The sequence below is a fragment of the Tamandua tetradactyla genome, chromosome 4 (assembly GCF_023851605.1).
Source record: "Tamandua tetradactyla isolate mTamTet1 chromosome 4, mTamTet1.pri, whole genome shotgun sequence".
NCBI lineage: Eukaryota > Metazoa > Chordata > Mammalia > Pilosa > Myrmecophagidae > Tamandua > Tamandua tetradactyla.
Window position 1 is genome coordinate 192,324,291 of NC_135330.1, and position 17,348 is coordinate 192,341,638.

Genomic DNA, 17,348 nt, shown 5'->3' on the forward strand with positions numbered 1-17,348 from the left:
GGTGATTAAGTGCTGCCACCTGGCTTCTGCCAACTCGGGATCGTCATCCCCGTTGTGTTCAAGGATTTCAGCTCAGTGACAGCAGTTCCCAAGTAATATCTGACTAACAGAGAAGTGCGACTACAGGGCTTTTCAGGGATGATGGTGCTAGTCTCACAAATTTATTTCTCACTGTTCTGGTAAAAGTTGCATCCTCTGGACATTCCTGGGGTGTAAGAGCAGGCTTTGCATGATAAATCCACTCGAACATTCCAATCTCTCTAAGCCTCTGGATCCCCTCTGTCTACATTATACCAGGGCAGTTCTGGCATTTCAGCCTCAAGTAACGTCGGCCACCTTTTGATCCATGTTTCAGCCAACCATCCAAACAAACCGTTAATGTCTTTTCTAATCCCTCCAGCTATAACATTTAATGCAGAATCTCTGCGTAGTAGGCCCATCTCAATAAATTCAGCCTGATCCAACCTTATATTCTCCCACCATTATCCCACACCCTTAAAATCCATTGCCACACATATTCCCCTGATTTCTGTCTATATTAATTGGAAAATTCACACAGTTATTTTGGAGTATAAGGTACCTCCTCATGTGTGATACTTTGTACCTCACCTTTAAGGGCCTGTTGGGACCTCAGTCTAGTTTTAGGTCTGGAAGAAATGAGGGGTGGTGGAGGTGGGTCTAGAAAAGAATTACAAGTCTCTTCCAAGGCATTTCCTTCAGGGCATTCATTTGCAGCTTCATCTGGTGGAACAGGATTAGTCACTCTAGGGCTAATCCTTTCAGGTGGAGGTTGGATGGCCAACTCCTCAAGGCAGACTGGAGGTGGGGAGGCTATGTCCTCAGGGCAGACTATTACAGGGGAAGATTCAGCATGACCTAGGATTTCAACCTCTCCATCTGCATCATTGTCAATCTATATGCTGCCGTTCCATTTTTCATGGTGCCACTCCTTTTCAATCAATGCCCTCACTTTAACGACAGACACCAAGAAAGATTGAGATTTCAGTTTACGTTCTAAAGTTGCTACTCTAACAATAAGATTCTGTGTCTGATTTTCCGAGAGCTTAAGTCTATGGCTGCAGGAAATAAGATTTTCCTTAGGACACTCACGGAAACGTGTACATCTGTCAGATGGCGGGAAGCTTCACATTTGAAGCTTTAAGGCCATCCCTTTACTCATTAATGTATCCAGTGTATCTAACAACAACCTTCCAACATCTCTATACTTACTCTTTCCCCAGAACTCCGTAAAGGTGTCAAAAACAGTATTCCCCCAAACCTGGCTTCTTACAAGTGAAGCATTAGAAGAACTGAATGGTGATATTTTGACTATCTATTTTGCCAACTCACTGCATGGGTTGGCAATGTCATTCTGATTATGGGAATCAGAGTCCTTAGTGCCTTTGAGTCTAGTCAGTTTAGAAAAACATTCATGAAAACCCATTTTTACGATTCTGTTTCTCAAGAACCACTCCTGGTAGGAAGTTGTATTAGTTAGGGTTCTCTAGAGAAACCGAATCAACAGGAAATATTCATAAAAATAAAATTTATAGAAGTGTCTCATAACCGTGGGAATGTAGAGTCCAAAATTTGTAGGGCAGGATATGAAGCTGACGATTCTGATGGAGGGTCTGGAAGAACTCCAGAGGAGAGGCTTGCCAACCAAAGTAGGAGGAGAGCCTGCCTCTTCTGAATCCTCCCTAAAAGGCTTTCAGTGATTAGATTAAATATCATTCATTAAAGAAGACACTCCCTGTTCTAGTTTGCTAGCTGCCGGAATGCAATATACCAGAAACGGAATGGCTTTTAAAAAGGGGAATTTAATAAGCTGCTACTCTATAGTTCTAAGGCCGAGAAAATGTCCCAATATGATAAGTCTTTAGAAATGTTCAATCAAAGGCATCTAGGGAAAGATAGCTTGGTTCAAGAAGGCCGATTAAGTTCAGGGTTTCTCTTTCAAGTGAGAAGGCACATGGTGAACACAGTCAGAGTTTCTCTCTCAGCTGGAAGGGAACATGGCTAGCAAGGCATCATCTGCTAGCTTCTTCTCCTGGCTTTCTGTTTCATGAAGCTCCCTGGGAAGCATTTTCCTTCTTCATATCCAAAGGTTACTGGCCTGTGGGTTCTTTGCTTCTTGTGGCTAGGTCATTCTTCTCTGCTCTCTCTGAATCTCCTCATTCTCCAAAATGTTTTCTCTTTTATAGGACTCCAGAAACTTATCAAGACCCACCCAAATGGGTGGAGACAAGTTGTCACCTAAGCCAGCTTAACAACCACTCTTGATTAAATCACATCTTCAGGGAAACGATCTGATTTACACTTTCAAACAAACAATATTGAATAGAGATTACTCTGCCTTTATGAAATGGTTTTAGATTAAAACATGGCTTTTCTAGGGGAAATACATCTTTTCAAACCAGCATACTCCCCTTGGCTAAATACAAATGGAATCAGCTATGGATGTAACCGTGATCATGATTTAATTCTATGAAATATCCTCAGAGCAACAGACAGATCAGCACTTGCACAACCAGACAAACAGGTACCACTACCTGGCCAAGTTGACACGTGAACCTGACCATGACACTATATGATCTCATTTATATGAAATAGCTAGAAGATGCAAATTTCATAGTGACAGATGGTAGATTATAGATTATCAGGGAAGTGAGTGAAGGGGGAGAGGGAGCTGTTACTAAATGGGTAGAGGCAGAGTTTGTATTTGAGGTGAAAAAAAGTTGGATTAGTCACTGTTGGTGATGGTTAGCACAATATTGTAAATCTAATTAATACCGATGTTTGTACATTTGAACATGGCTAAAATGGGAAATTCTGAGTTGTACATATGATATAATAAAAGGTTTTTAAAAAGCAAAAAAAAACAAAAACAAAAAGATGCAGAACAAAAAACATAACATATTGTAGAAATATCCAAGCTCTTGACAGGCAAACCTATAAAGCCACAGGCAAACAACAGCACAGTACTCGCAGAACACAGTTAGTGGATTGTCTCTATCTTCAGCCTGAGGGTCGATTTAAACTCAAACTTCCCCAGAACACAACAGGAGCATGTACAGCATACTTAACAAAAAGGCAAGAAAAAGGTACTATTACATGAAAAGGAAAATAACCTGTGTTGTGATGTGGAATGTTTCCACACTACAAACAAAGTCACTGAGAACAGATGGCATGTTCAACTATCAAGTACATGAATTTTCTACCAGGACAAACTTTTAGCTTCATACTGATTCAGACAAAGAGAATGAGAAGAGTAGAATAGCTCATTCCACATTCTGGCAGAATTGCACTTGGGTTTCTTATAAACAGAGGATACTATACAATTAAAATAAAAAACTGTTTAGCTTTCCTCAGAAGAAAGAAAAAAAGATATATTTTCGTAAGCAATTAGCAATTAATCAATTGCTTCATATTTGTATGTGGGGAAAATAAACAAAATCAATAAACGTGTATCAGAATCAACCAGATATGCTCCAGTCTTATCTAAAGTCATGTCATAATGGCCAGCGTCAATTGCATTAATTTAAAGGCAAGATTACACATAGCGTATTTAATAACCAACATTGACGTTTTCTCAGATTCTATTTCTATGGGCATTTATCTAGCTGATATATAACATATCAAACTAAAAATACCATTCAATTTTACTTCTACAATGACTAAAATGCCTACATCAAACAAAACTCAGAATTTTACACTTCACTTAAATTCCCTGTGAAGTTTTTTGAGGCGGAAAGCCATAGTAGAGAGAGCACTGAGCTGAGCTATCAGAGAAAAGTAAGTTTATATATCAGCTCTTAACTTATTTACTTACTTAACTTACTTACTCTTAACTTACTGTGTAACCTTGGACAAGTCACTTTACCTTCTCTGAACCTTAGATATATCATCTGTAAAAAGGTAAAAATGTCTGAATTATAGGCTTGCTGTGAAAATTAACTGAAAAATATTTTAAGAGTGAAAAAGGAGGTGGGGCCAACTCAGTAAACCATTTTAAAAAAGGAAAGAGAGATTAAAAATTATCTACTCTAACTCAGAAGCTTTCAGTTCTTGCCCTGCGTTCTTGCATTTCCCTGTGGTGGGATTTCTGGCAAATCCCTTAGCTTGTTGTTTTCTGTCTTGGTTTCCCATGGCTAAAATGGATGAAATAGTGTACTTTCTATCTCAGGTTGTTGCAAGTATCAAATGCATTACCACACATGAAAGCATTATGAAAAAAACAAATGTACAATAATGTGGAAAAAAATCATTCTTAATAGATAAGCAGGCAACAAAGAGAAATTATGTTTCTCATTTCCTGGCATATGGAACTTTATAGAACACACTCCAAACATTAATCCCACTGTACAAGAACTAAAGTGTGATTAGCTACTCCAAAAAGGCAGCACCTACTTGAAGACAGGAACCCCATCATTCTTTTCTCAGTGGCTAACATGTTATCAGGTATATAGTAGATGTTCAATAAATGTTCGCTGACTTACAGAGTATGCCATATTGAATCCTACGAGTAGAGACAAGCAATGCATTTAGAAGTAGAGGAAGAATTACCATTTTCTTTCCGTAATCTTGTTATGAACTTCTTAGGAGGTATTACGCCAACCTTTTTCTTCTGTGTGGCTATGCTATGGAAGAGATCTGCTAAACACGTAAGGAGGTTCTCTTTCTTCCTAGGCTGGCTCTTGTATGCTAGAACCTTTTCGCGAAATGGACGACAAAAATAAAGTGCTTGAAGAACTGAATTGCAGTAGCAGGTATTCCCAAACTAGAACAGAAAAAAAAAGTTCTGTTAAATTTTGGACAATACTTTTTTAAGAAAAAGAATTTCATATGTAGAGCTGAGAAACAGAAGATACGAATTTATAATCCTCATATATTAAAAAGTATCTAGAAATCTGGGCCAAGATGGCAGCTTAGCAATGTGCACGTTTTAGTCCATTCTCCAGAACAACTACTAAATAACCAGAAATAGTACAGAACAGTTCTTGAGGCCACGTCAGGGACCGGACACACAGCGTACCCCAGTCTGGACCAGCTGGACCAGCTGCAAGCTCCCCCAGAACCGTGAGGTCCCCAAGCCATGGTGACAGGCACCCCTCCCCCCCAGGCTGCTTCCCAGAGGGGAAAGGAAAGAGACTTTACCAGCAGCAGGGACTGAGCCCAACCAAATGCCAATTGTGGAATTAATTAGCAAATTCTGACTACTTAAAAATAGGCCCCCCAGCTCAGGTGAACCTGGTCAAAGCGGAGGTCGCTCATTTTTGCCCCGGTGCCAAGGGGGTAGGGCTGACAGAAAAAGAAAGAAAAAAAAAGGAAACAGAGGTTTTTGTGGCTGTGCTTCCACAAAGGCTTGACTGCCTCTGGATACAGCAGCAGGGCTTCTCAGGCTGCAACTGCCCCAGACATGGGCAGAAACAAGCTTGTTTGAGGGCTTCTCTGGAGCCTGTGCCTTCCCCAGGGGAGAGGTGAAGCCCAACTCAGATGGAATCCCTCCCTCAAGGAATTCAGACATCAGGGCTTGGTAATTCAAAGCCCTTAAAACCAGGCTACAACCTCTCCTCTGTCTCCACCACATTCTCAGCAGGGAGAGTCTGCCAAAGTTACAGGTACCACATCGTCTTATGCTGGTGAGACCTGCAGGCAGACAAGCACCACATACTGGGCAGGATAAGAAAAACAGAGCCCAGAGACTTCACAGGAAAGTCTTTCAACCTGCTGGGTATCACCCTCAAGGAAAACCGACGCAGGTGACTCTTTCCTCCTGATAGGAGGCGAGTTTGATCTGGGAAAATCCGGCTGGGGTCTATAATACCTAAGTAGACCCTCCTAAGGGGGGGGGGGTGGGGGGAGGCGGGGAAGGCACCATACAAGCAGGGCAAGAAACAAGAACTGAAAAATTCTCCTCTGTTAAACAAAAACTAACCTAGAGGTCCAGATAAAGCTGAACTGAATGTCAAAGTACATACAGACAACAAATTCATTCAGCAAGAAAACTCTAGGTAAAAGAAGTGAAAGCAATCTCCAGAATAAACTAATCAAGGTAATTAAATGCCTAGATGCCAACAAAAAATAACAAATCACACTAGGAAAATTGAAGATATGACCCAGTCAAAGGAACAAACCAAGAATTCAAATGACATGCAGGAGCTGAAACAATTAATTCAGAATATACTAACAGACATGGAAAACCTCATCAAAAACCAAATCAATGAATTGAGGGAGGATATAAAGAAGGCAAGGAATGAACAAAAAGAAGAAATCGAAAGTCTGAAAAAATAAATCACAGAATTTATGGGAATGAAAGACACAGTAGAAGAGATGGAAAAAACAATGGAAACCTACAATGGTAGATTTCGAGAGGCAGAAGATAGGATTAGTGAACTGGAAGACGGAGCATCTGAGATTCAACAAGAAAAAGAAAATATAGGGAAAAAAATGGAAAAATATGAGGAGGGAACTGAATGACAATATGAAGCGCACAAACAGATGTGTTGTGGGTGTTCCAGAAGGAGAAGAGAAGGGAAAAGGAGGAGAAAAACTAATGGAAGAAATTACACTGAAAATTTCTCAACTCTTATAACAGACTTAAAATTACATTCCAAGAAGTGCAGCGTATCCCAAAGAAAATAGATCCAAATAGACATACTCCAAGACATTTACTAACCAGAATGTCAGAGGTCAAACAGAAAGAGAGAATCTTGAAAGTAGCAAGAGAAAAGCAATCCATCACGTACAAGGGAAACTCAGTAAGACTATGCGTAGACTTCTCAGCAGAAACCATGGAGGGAAGAAAACAGTGGGATGATATATTTAAATTACTAAAAGAGAAAAACTGCCAACCAAGAATTCTATATCCAGCAAAATTGTCCTTCAAAAATGAGGGAGAAATTAAAACATTTTCAGACAAAAAATCACTGAGAGAATTTGTGACCAAGAAACCAGCTCTGCAAGAAATACTAAAGGGAACACTAGAGACAGATACGAAGACAGAAGAGAGAGGTGTGGAGAAGAGTGTAGAAAGGAAGACTATGAGTAAAGGTAAAAAGAAGGAAAATTAGATATAAAATCCAAAAGGAAAAATGGTAGAAGAAAGTACTATCTGTACAGTAATAACACAAAATGTTAATGGATTAAACTCCCCAATCAAAAGACACAGACTGGCAGAATAGATTAAAAAACAAGACCCATCTATATGCTGTCTCTACTCAAAGGACATGAGGACAAGGACACAAACGGGCATTTGCACACCAATGTTTATAGCAGCATTATTTACAATTACCAAGAGATGGAAACAGCCAAAATGTCCATCAACAGACGGGTAGCTAAACAAACTGTGGTATATATATATATATATATATATGATGGAATATTATGCTTCTGTAAGAGAGAATAAAGTTATGAAGTATGTAACAACATGGATGGACATTAAGGACACTATGCTGAGTGAGATTAGCCAAAAACAAAAGGACAAATGTTGTATGGTCTCACTGATATGAACTGACATTAGTGAATAAACTCGGAATATTTCGTTGGTAACAAAGATCATCAGGAGATAGAAATAGGGTAAGATATTGGGTAATTGGAGCTGAAGGGATACAAATTGTGCAACAGGACTGAATATAAAAACTCAGAAATGGACAGCACAATACTACATAACTGTAATACAGTTATGCTAAAACACTGAATGAAGCTGAATGCGAGAATGATAGGGGGAGGAGGGATGGGGGTATAAATGAAATCAGAAAGAAAGACGATAAAGATTGAGACAGTGTAATCTAGGAATGCCTAGAGTGTATAATGATAGTAAATGTACAAATTTAAAAAATGTTTGTGCATGAGGAAGAACAAAGGAATGTCATTACTGCAGAGTGTTGAAAACAGATGGTAATTAATATTTGAAATTATGTGTGAGACTAAAGCAAAAAAACGTTTATTTGGTACAAAATTTATATTCTGACTAGTGCATTTCTTAATATAACTTATGTAGATAGCTTGGTTGAACAACATAAGTACATGGAACCTCGGGTAGGACATGAAATTTTGTTGGTTTGTCCAGAGTGATGCCCCGATGAATCCCAGAATGATTTGATCAGTGAGTGGAAAACTATTTGCAAAGTCTCCTTCGGGGAATGGGAAGAACGGGGAAAAATTCAACCTCCCCAAGTTGAATTCTTGATATTCTCACAAGCAGTGGGGACAACCAAAGCTATAGGCTGAGCCCCCAGTCTTGGGGTTTGTTCACATGAAACTTAACCCCACAATGGATAGGTCAAGCCTACTTAAAATTAGGCCTAAGAGTCACCCCCCCCCCAAGAGAACCTCTTTTGTTGATCAGATGTGGTCTCTCTCTCCAGTCAACACAACAAGCGATCTCACCACCCTTCCCCTGTCTACGTGGGACATGACTCCCAGGGGTGTGGACGTTCCTGGCAACGTGGGAAGAAATCCTGGAATGAGCTGAGACTCAGCATCAAAGGACTGAGAAAACCTTCTCGACCAAAAGGGGGAAGAGTGAAACTAGATAAAGTGTCAATGGCTGAGAGATTCCAAACAGAGTCGAGAGGTTATCCTGGAGGTTATTCTTACGCATTAAGTAGATATCACCTTGTTATTCAAGATGTAAGGGAGAGGCTGGAGGGAACTGCCTGAAAATGTAGAGCTGTGTTCCAGTAGCCATGTTTCTTGAAGATGATTGAATAATGATATAGCTTTCACAGTGTGACTGTGTGATTGTGAAAACCTTTTGTCCAACGCTCCTTTTATCTACGTTGTCAACAGACGAGTAGAACATATGGAACAAAAATAAATAATAGGGGAAAGAAATGTTAAATTCAGTTTGAAATGCTAGTGATCAATGAAAGGGAGGGTAAGGGGTATGGTGTGTATAATTTTTTTTTTCCGTTTTCGTTTTATTTTTCTGTTGTCTTTTTATTGTTTTTCTTAATTGATGCAAATGTTCTAAGAAATGATCATGATGATGAATATGCAACTATGTAATGATATTGTGAAATACTGATTATATAGATAGAATAGGATGATCATATGTTAAGAATGTTTGTGGGCCCTCCTTCTCCCCTCTCTTTCTCCGCCGGCCCGCCGCGCGGCGCCCACGCCCCGCAGCAGCCGACCCACCCGCCCTCCTTCTCCCCCCTCTTCCCCTTCCTGCTCCGGCCGCTCTCCAACCACCACGGTGCCCTCTTCCCCCGCCTTCACCGGCTCCTCCGCCATCAGCCTCGACAGCCTTGCCGCCCTCACCTTTCCTCCTCCAGAACAGCTACTGGGGGAGTGGAGATAATACAGAGCAGCTCCCAGAGCCACGACGGAGATCAAAGGGACGGCGTACCCCATCCTGGAACGGCTGACTATCTGGGAGAACCAGCTCCGGCGAGATCACCAAGGGGGACGGGCTTTCCTGGGTGGGACGGCAAGCGACCGGAGTCCCTCCCTTCCACCTTCCCAGGCCAGCTGGTAGAATTGGACAGGCGGTCCCCTTAGGCCGTGGCGGCTGGTGCCCCCACCACGCGAGGCTCCCCGGAACAACTGAGATAGTTGGGTCGGAAATCCCCAGACTGCGGAGAACAGTGACCGGGGGATCCCTTCCAAACACGTGACTCCCCCGTCCGGCTGGGAACAGTGCACTCTCCCGGGCTGCGACAGCTGGCGCCCTCCCGCCACGCTTGGTGCCCCGGGCTGACTAGCTAATTCGGCCGGACGCTCTCCCGTACTGCGGCGGCCAGCGACCCTCCCCGCATTCGGAACCCCAGGCCGGCTGGCATTCTTCCAAGACGCTTCGGCTGCCGAACCTCCCCTACAGCGAGAATTTTCCAGAGTTAAAGGACCCACAGCAACTTTCACTGGTGGAACCCGTAGACAAACGTGGGCCACGAGCGCCACCTACTGGGCAGGATAAGAAAAACAGAACCCAGAGATTGCACAGAAAAATCTTTCAACCTGTTGGGTCCAACACCCAGGGAAATCTGACTAAATGCCCAGACGCCAGCAGAAGATAACGGATCACGCTCAGAAAATTGAACATATGGCCCAGTCAAACGAAGAAACCAATAGTTCAAATGAGATACAGGAGCTGAAACAACTAATGCTGAATATACGAACAGAAATGGAAAACCTCTTCAAAAACGAAATCGATAAATTGAGGGAGGACATGAAGAAGACATAGGCTGAACATAAAGAAGAAATAAAAAAACTGAAAAAACAAATCACAGAACTTATGGAAGTGAAAGATAAAGTAGAAAAGATGGAAAAAACAATGGATACCTACAATGACAGATTTAAAGAGACAGAAAATAGAATTAGTGATTTGGAGGATGAAACATCTGAATTCCAAAAAGAAACAGAAACTATCCGGAAAAGAACGGAAAAATTTGAACAAGGTATCAGGGAACTCAAGGACAATGTGAACCGTACAAATATACGTGCAGTGGGTATCCCAGAAGGAGAAGAGAAGGGAAAAGGAGGAGAAAAACTAATGGAAGAAATTATCACTGAAAATTTCCCAACTCTTATGAAAGACCTAAAATTACAGATCCAAGAAGTGCAGCACACTCCAAAGAGATTAGACACAAATAGGCGTTCCCCAAAACACTTACTAGTTAGAATGTCAGAGGTCAAAGAGAAAGAGAGGATCTTGAAAGCAGCAAGAGAAAAACAATCTGTCACATACAAGGGAAACCCAATAAGACTATGTGTAGATTTCTCAGCAGAAACCATGGAAGCTAGAAGACAGTGGGATGATATATTTAAGTTACTAAAAGAGAAAAACTGCCAGCCAAGACTTCTATATCCAGCAAAATTGTCCTTCAAAAATGAGGGAGAAATTAAAACATTCTCAGACAAAAAGTCACTAAGAGAATTTGTGACCAAGAGACCAGCTCTGCAAGAAATACTAAAGGAAGCACTAGAGTCAAATACAAAAAGACAGAAGAGAGAGGCATGGAGAAAAGTGTAGAACGAAGGAAAGTCAGATATGATATATATAACACAAAAGGCAAAATGGTAGAGGAAAATATTATCCAAACAGTAATAACACTAAATGTTAATGGACTGAATTCCCAAATCAAAAGACATAGACTGGCAGAATGGATTAAAAAACAGGATCCTTCTATATGCTGTCTACAGGAAACACATCTTAGACCCAAAGATAAATATAGGTTGAAAGTGAAAGGTTGGGAAAAGATATTTCATGCAAATAACAACCAGAAAAGAGCAGGAGTGGCTATACTAATATCCAACAAATTAGACTTCAAATGTAAAACAGTTAAAAGAGACAAAGAAGGACACTATATACTATTAAAAGGAACAATTAAGCAAGAAGACATAACAATCGTAAATATTTACGCACCGAACCAGAATGCCCCAAAATACGTGAGGAATACACTGCAAACACTGAAAAGGGAAATAGACACATATACCATAATAGTTGGAGACTTCAATTCACCACTCTCATCAATGGATAGAACATCTAGACAGAGGATCAATAAAGAAATAGAGAACCTGAATATTACTATAAATGAGCTTGACTTAACAGACATTTATAGGACATTACATCCCACAACAGCAGGATACACCTTTTTTTCAAGTGCTCATGGATCATTCTCAAAGATAGACCATATGCTGGGTCACAAAGCAAGTCTTAACAAATTTAAAAAGATTGAAATCATACACAACACTTTCTCAGATCATAAAGGAATGAAGTTGGAAATCAATAATAGGCGGAGTGCCAGAAAATTCATAAATACATGGAGGCTCAACAACACACTCTTAAACAACAAGTGGGTCAAAGAAGAGATTGCAAGAGAAATTAGTAAATACCTAGAGGCAAATGAAAATGAAGACACAACATATCAAAACTTATGGGACGCAGCAAAGGCAGTGTTAAGAGGGAAATTTATTGCCCTATGCCTTTATCAGAAAAGAAGAAAAGGCAAAAATGCAGGAATTAACTGTCCACTTGGAAGAACTGGAGAAAGAACAGCAAACTAACCCCAAAGCAAGCAAAAGGAAAGAAATAACAAAGATTAGAGCAGAAATAAATGAAATTGAAAACATGAAAACAATAGAGAAAATCAATAAGACCAGAAGTTGGTTCTATGAGAAAATCAATAAGATTGATGGGCCCTTAGCAAGATTGACAAAAAGAAGAAGAGAGAGGATGCAAATAAATAAGATTAGAAATGAAGAGGAGACATAACTACTGACCTCACAGAAATAAAGGAGGTAATAACAGGATATTATGAACAAATTTACGCTAATAAATACAACAATTTAGATGAAATGGACAGGTTCCTGGAAAGACATGAACAACCAACTTTGACCTAAGAAGAAACAGACGACCTCAACAAACCAATCACAAGTAAAGAGATTGAATTAGTTATTCAAAAGCTTCCTAAAAAGAAAAGTCCAGGACCAGACGGCTTCACATGTGAATTCTATCAAACATTCCAGAAAGAATTAGTACCTCTCTCCTCAAACTCTTCAAAAAAATCGAAGTGGAGGGAAAACTACCTAACTCATTCTATGAAGCCAACATCACCCTCATACCAAAACCAGGCAAAGATATTACAAAAAAAGAAAACTACAGACCAATCTCTCTAATGAATACAGATGCAAAAATCCTCAATAAAATTCTAGCAAATCGTATCCAACAACACATTAAAAGAATTATACATCATGACCAAGTAGGATTCATCCCAGGTATGCAAGGATGGTTCAACATAAGAAAATCAATTAATGTAATACACCATATCAAAAAATCAAAGCAGAAAAATCACATGATCATCTCAATTGATGCAGAGAAGGCATTTGACAAGATTCAACATCCTTTCCTGCTGAAAACACTTCAAAAGAAAGGAATACAAGGGAACTTTCTTAAAATGATAGAGGGAATATATGAAAAACCCACAGCTAATATCATCCTCAATGGGGAAAAATTGAAAACTTTCCCCCTAAGATCAGGAACAAGACAAGGATGTCCACTATCACCACTATTATTCAACATTGTGTTGGAAGTTCTAGCCAGAGCAATTAGGCAAGAAAAAGAAATACAAGGCATCAAAATTGGAAAGGAAGAAGTAAAACTATCACTGTTTGCAGACGATATGATACTATATGTAGAAAACCCGGAAAAATCCACAACAAAATTACTAGAGCTAATAAATGAGTACAGCAAAGTAGCAGGCTACAAGATCAACATTCAAAAATCTGTAGCTTTTCTATACACTAGTAATGAACAAGCTGAGGGGGAAATCAAGAAACGAATCCCATTTACAATCGCAACTAAAAGAATAAAATACCTAGGAATAAATTTAACCAAAGAGACAAAAAACCTGTATAAAGAAAACTAAAAAAACTGCTAAAAGAAATCACAGAAGACCTAAATAGATGGAAGGGCATACCGTGTTCATGGATTGGAAGACTAAATATAATTAAGATGTCAATCCTACCTAAACTCATCTACAGATTCAATGCAATACCAATCAAAATCCCAACAACTTATTTTTCAGAATTAGAAAAACCAATAAGCAAATTTATCTGGAAGAGCAGGGTGCCCCGAATTGCTAAAAACATCTTGAGGAAAAAAAACGAAGCTGGAGGTGTTGCGATGCCGGACTTTAAGGCATATTATGAAGCCACAGTGGTCAAAACATAAAGATAGATATATCGACCAATGGAATCGAATAGAGTGCTCAGATATAGACCCTCTCATCTATGGACATTTGATCTTTGATAAGGCAGTCAAGCCAACTCACCTGGGACAGAACAGTCTCTTCAATAAATGGTGCCTAGAGAACTGGATATCCATAAGTAAAAGAATGAAAGAAGACCCGTATCTCACACCTTATACAAAAATTAACTCAAAATGGATCAAAGATCTAAACATTAGGTCTAAGACCATAAAACAGTTAGAGGAAAATGTAGGGAGATATCTTACGAATCTTACAACTGGAGGCAGTTTTATGGACCTTAAACCTAAAGCAAGAGCACTGAAGAAAGAAATAAATAAATGGGAGCTCCTCAAAATTAAACACTTTTGTGCATCAAAGAACTTCATCAAGAAAGTAGAAAGCCTACACAATGGGAGATAATATTTGGAAACAACATATCAGATAAAGGTCTAGTATCCAGAATTTATAAAGAGATTGTTCAACTCAACAACAAAAAGACAGCCAACCCAATTACAAAATGGGAAAAAGACTTAAACAGACACCTACCAGAAGAAGAAATACGGATGGCCAAGAGGCACATGAAGAGATGCTCAATGTCCCTGGCCATTAGAGAAATGCAAATCAAAACCACAATGAGATATCATCTCACACCCACCAGAATGGCCATTATCAACAAAACAGAAAATGACGAGTGCTGGAGAGGATGCGGAGAAAGAGGCACACTTATCCACTGTTGGTGGGAATGTCAAATGGTGCAACCACTGTGGAAGGCAGTTTGGCGGTTCCTCAAAAAGATGAATATAGAATTGCCATACGACCCAGCAATACCATTGCTAGGTATCTACTCAAAGGACTTAAGGGCAAAGACACAAACGGACATTTGCACACCAATGTTTATAGCAGCGTTATTTACAATTGCAAAGAGATGGAAACAGCCAAAATCTCCATCAACAGAAGAGTGGCTAAACAAACTGTGGTATATACATACGATGGAATATTATGCAGCTTTAAGACAAGATAAACTTATGAACCATGTAATAACATGGATGGACCTAGAGAATATTATGCTGAGTGAATCCAGCCAAAAACTAAAGGACAAATACTGTATGGTCCCACTGATGTGAACGGACATTCGAGAATAAACTTGAAATATGTCATTGGTAACAGAGTTCAGCAGGAGTTAGAAACAGGGTAAGACAATGGGCAATTGAAGCTGAAGGGATACAGACTGTGCAACAGGACTAGATACAAAAACTCAAAAATGGACAGCACAATAATACCTAATTGTAAAGTAATCATGTTAAAATACTGAATGAAGCTGCATCTGAGCTATAGGGTTTTTTTTGTTTTTGTTTGCTTGTTGGTTTGTTTGTTGTTGTTGTTTTTTACTATTATTACTACTTTTATTTCTTTTCTTTATATTAACATTTTATATCTTTTTCTGTTGTGTTGCTAGTTCCTCTAAACCGATGCAAATGTACTAAGAAACAATGATCATGCATCTATGTGATGATGTTAAGAATTACTGAGTGCATATGTAGAACGGTATGATTTCTAAATGTTGTGTTAATTTCTTTTTTTTTTCCCTCCGTTAATAAAAAAATAAAATAAAAAAAAAGAATGTTTGTGTTTCTTTCCTGTAATATATTTTTAATTTAAAAATAAAAATTAAAAAATAAATAAAATAAATAATAGGGGGAACAAATGTTAAAATAAATTTAGTAGATTGAAAGGCTAGTGATCAATGAAAGGGAGGGGTAAGGGGTATGGTATGTATGAGTTTTTTTCTGTTTTCTTTTTCTTTTTCTGAATGTGAAATGATCATGATTATGAATATACAACTATGCGAATGATTTTGTGAGTTATTGATTATACAACAAGAATGGAATGATCATGTGGTAAGAATGTTTGTGTTTATATGTGGTTATGTTTCATAAAAAATTGATTATGATGAATACACAACTATGTCATGATATTGTGAGCCTCTGATTGTATACCATGTATAGGCTGAATGCTTGTAAAGATTTGTCAATAAAAATATTTTTAAAAAAGTATCTAGAAACACAAATGATTATTCTGATTGCAAATTAGCTATATGTTTTCATTAAATAGATTCTCTGTGCATCAGTTTCAGATTAAAACTGAAGGGAAATATATTTAAGAAATTTTGTCTTTATGAAACTGATTTAAAGAAATATATAGTTTGAGTAAGGAACAGTTAAGGTTTAGGATTCTGGGTAATTTTTTCTTTTTTCTTTTCTTTTTAAATTTCCACTGTAATTATAATAATAACTGTGTATTAAGGATTTTAACTTGTACATTTTAAAATATAACTCAAAATTTCTAAAGCAAACACATAAGTGAGGTATTCTCAGTTTCTTGGGTATCATCCAAAAACAAACAAACAAGATTTTCTGAAATTTGAGATTTTAAAGTCATCAAGGTGGGCCTCACCTCAATCAAGGTGGCAGAGTAAAAGGCTTCAGGGCTCCATTCCCTCAAGCTGTTTTGAACAATCAGCAAGAATTAGCAGAAACGTCTCTTCAGGGTTCCAGAAAACAGTTATGAAAGGATTGCAGTAACAGGGTGAGTGCCAAATCAAGAAAGCAACAGGATCTCATGGTGCTCTGGCTGGTCCCTCCCCAGCCCTCACTGGCTTGAGCCCATTCACACTCCCAGTGTAGATCCCTGGATTTCTGGACCCAGACCTGTGCAACCCTCATGAACATACTGGGAGCTTGCATGTGTGGCCCAAGCTAATCTGGCAGTGCCCTTATGGACTTGCCTTTCCAGAATTTGCCCCGTATCTATGAACTTGTCATTTATGTAGACGCTGGCTCACCAAGCTTTCCTATAGAATGCTGTGCTGCGCTCTTACCTGGTGTAAGTAACTGCTGGCTACAGTGAAGTGCCAGGGACCATGAGGAAACTGTTTCCTAGGGAAAATGGGACATTTAGAATTCTGTAAACAGGGGAATTCGTAGGGCCACATGAGCATGCTCAAGACAAGAGATATGTGCAGAAAGGATCAGGGAGACTTCTACACTTTAACCTAGGTCTACTCTCTAAACTTATTGTACAGATATGCCCTGAAGGAGAGCACCAGCACACATCAATCTGCAAAGACTAGGAAAGGTGTTTTGTTTTCTTTTTCTTTCTAACCTTTTTTTGTTTTTTGTTTTTTTTTTCTATTGGCTTCAGGCATTAACATAAGCTCTGTCAGAACACCAGCTGGGTACAAGTTAGGGAACAGATATCTCAGAGTCTAAATTCCATCAATAAAATATTAAAACATCAAAATATCTAGGTTTCAACAAAAGACTTCAGAGCATAAAGAAACAGGAAACTACAGACTAAGCAAAGGAGAAGATTAGTAGAAACCATCAATGAAGAGGACCAGAGCTGTGACATTCCAGATAAAGACCTTTTTAAATATGCTCAAAGAGCTAAATACAAACATAAACAAAGAACTAAAGCAAACACGAATACAAGAATATCAGTAAGGAGATGGAAATTATGAAAAAGAACCAATTAGAACTGAAAGACCACAGTTTTAAGAGAAATTTAAAACTCCCTAGTGGGTTCAACAGCAAACTGGAACTGGCAGAAGAAACAGTTAACTTAAAGATAAGACCACTGAAATCATCAGTC

At 39.0% G+C, this 17,348-nt stretch overlaps 1 protein-coding gene across 8 annotated transcripts in view; it reads right to left on the bottom strand.

The window, feature by feature from the left end:
- USP12 (ubiquitin specific peptidase 12) overlaps positions 1-17,348 on the bottom strand; it is a 128,001-nt gene that overhangs the window by 40,115 nt on the left and 70,538 nt on the right. For 5 of the 8 annotated variants that reach the window (XM_077158901.1, XM_077158902.1, XM_077158907.1 and 2 more), the window contains one exon: positions 4,567-4,780. The exons of 1 other annotated variant lie outside the window; for it this stretch is intronic. In XM_077158901.1, the coding sequence (XP_077015016.1) occupies positions 4,567-4,780 (214 nt within the window). Of the gene's footprint in view, positions 1-3,845; positions 3,909-4,566; positions 4,781-17,348 lie in introns of those variants that run through there. 2 more of the 8 variants (XM_077158904.1, XM_077158905.1) reach the window with 2 other exon arrangements.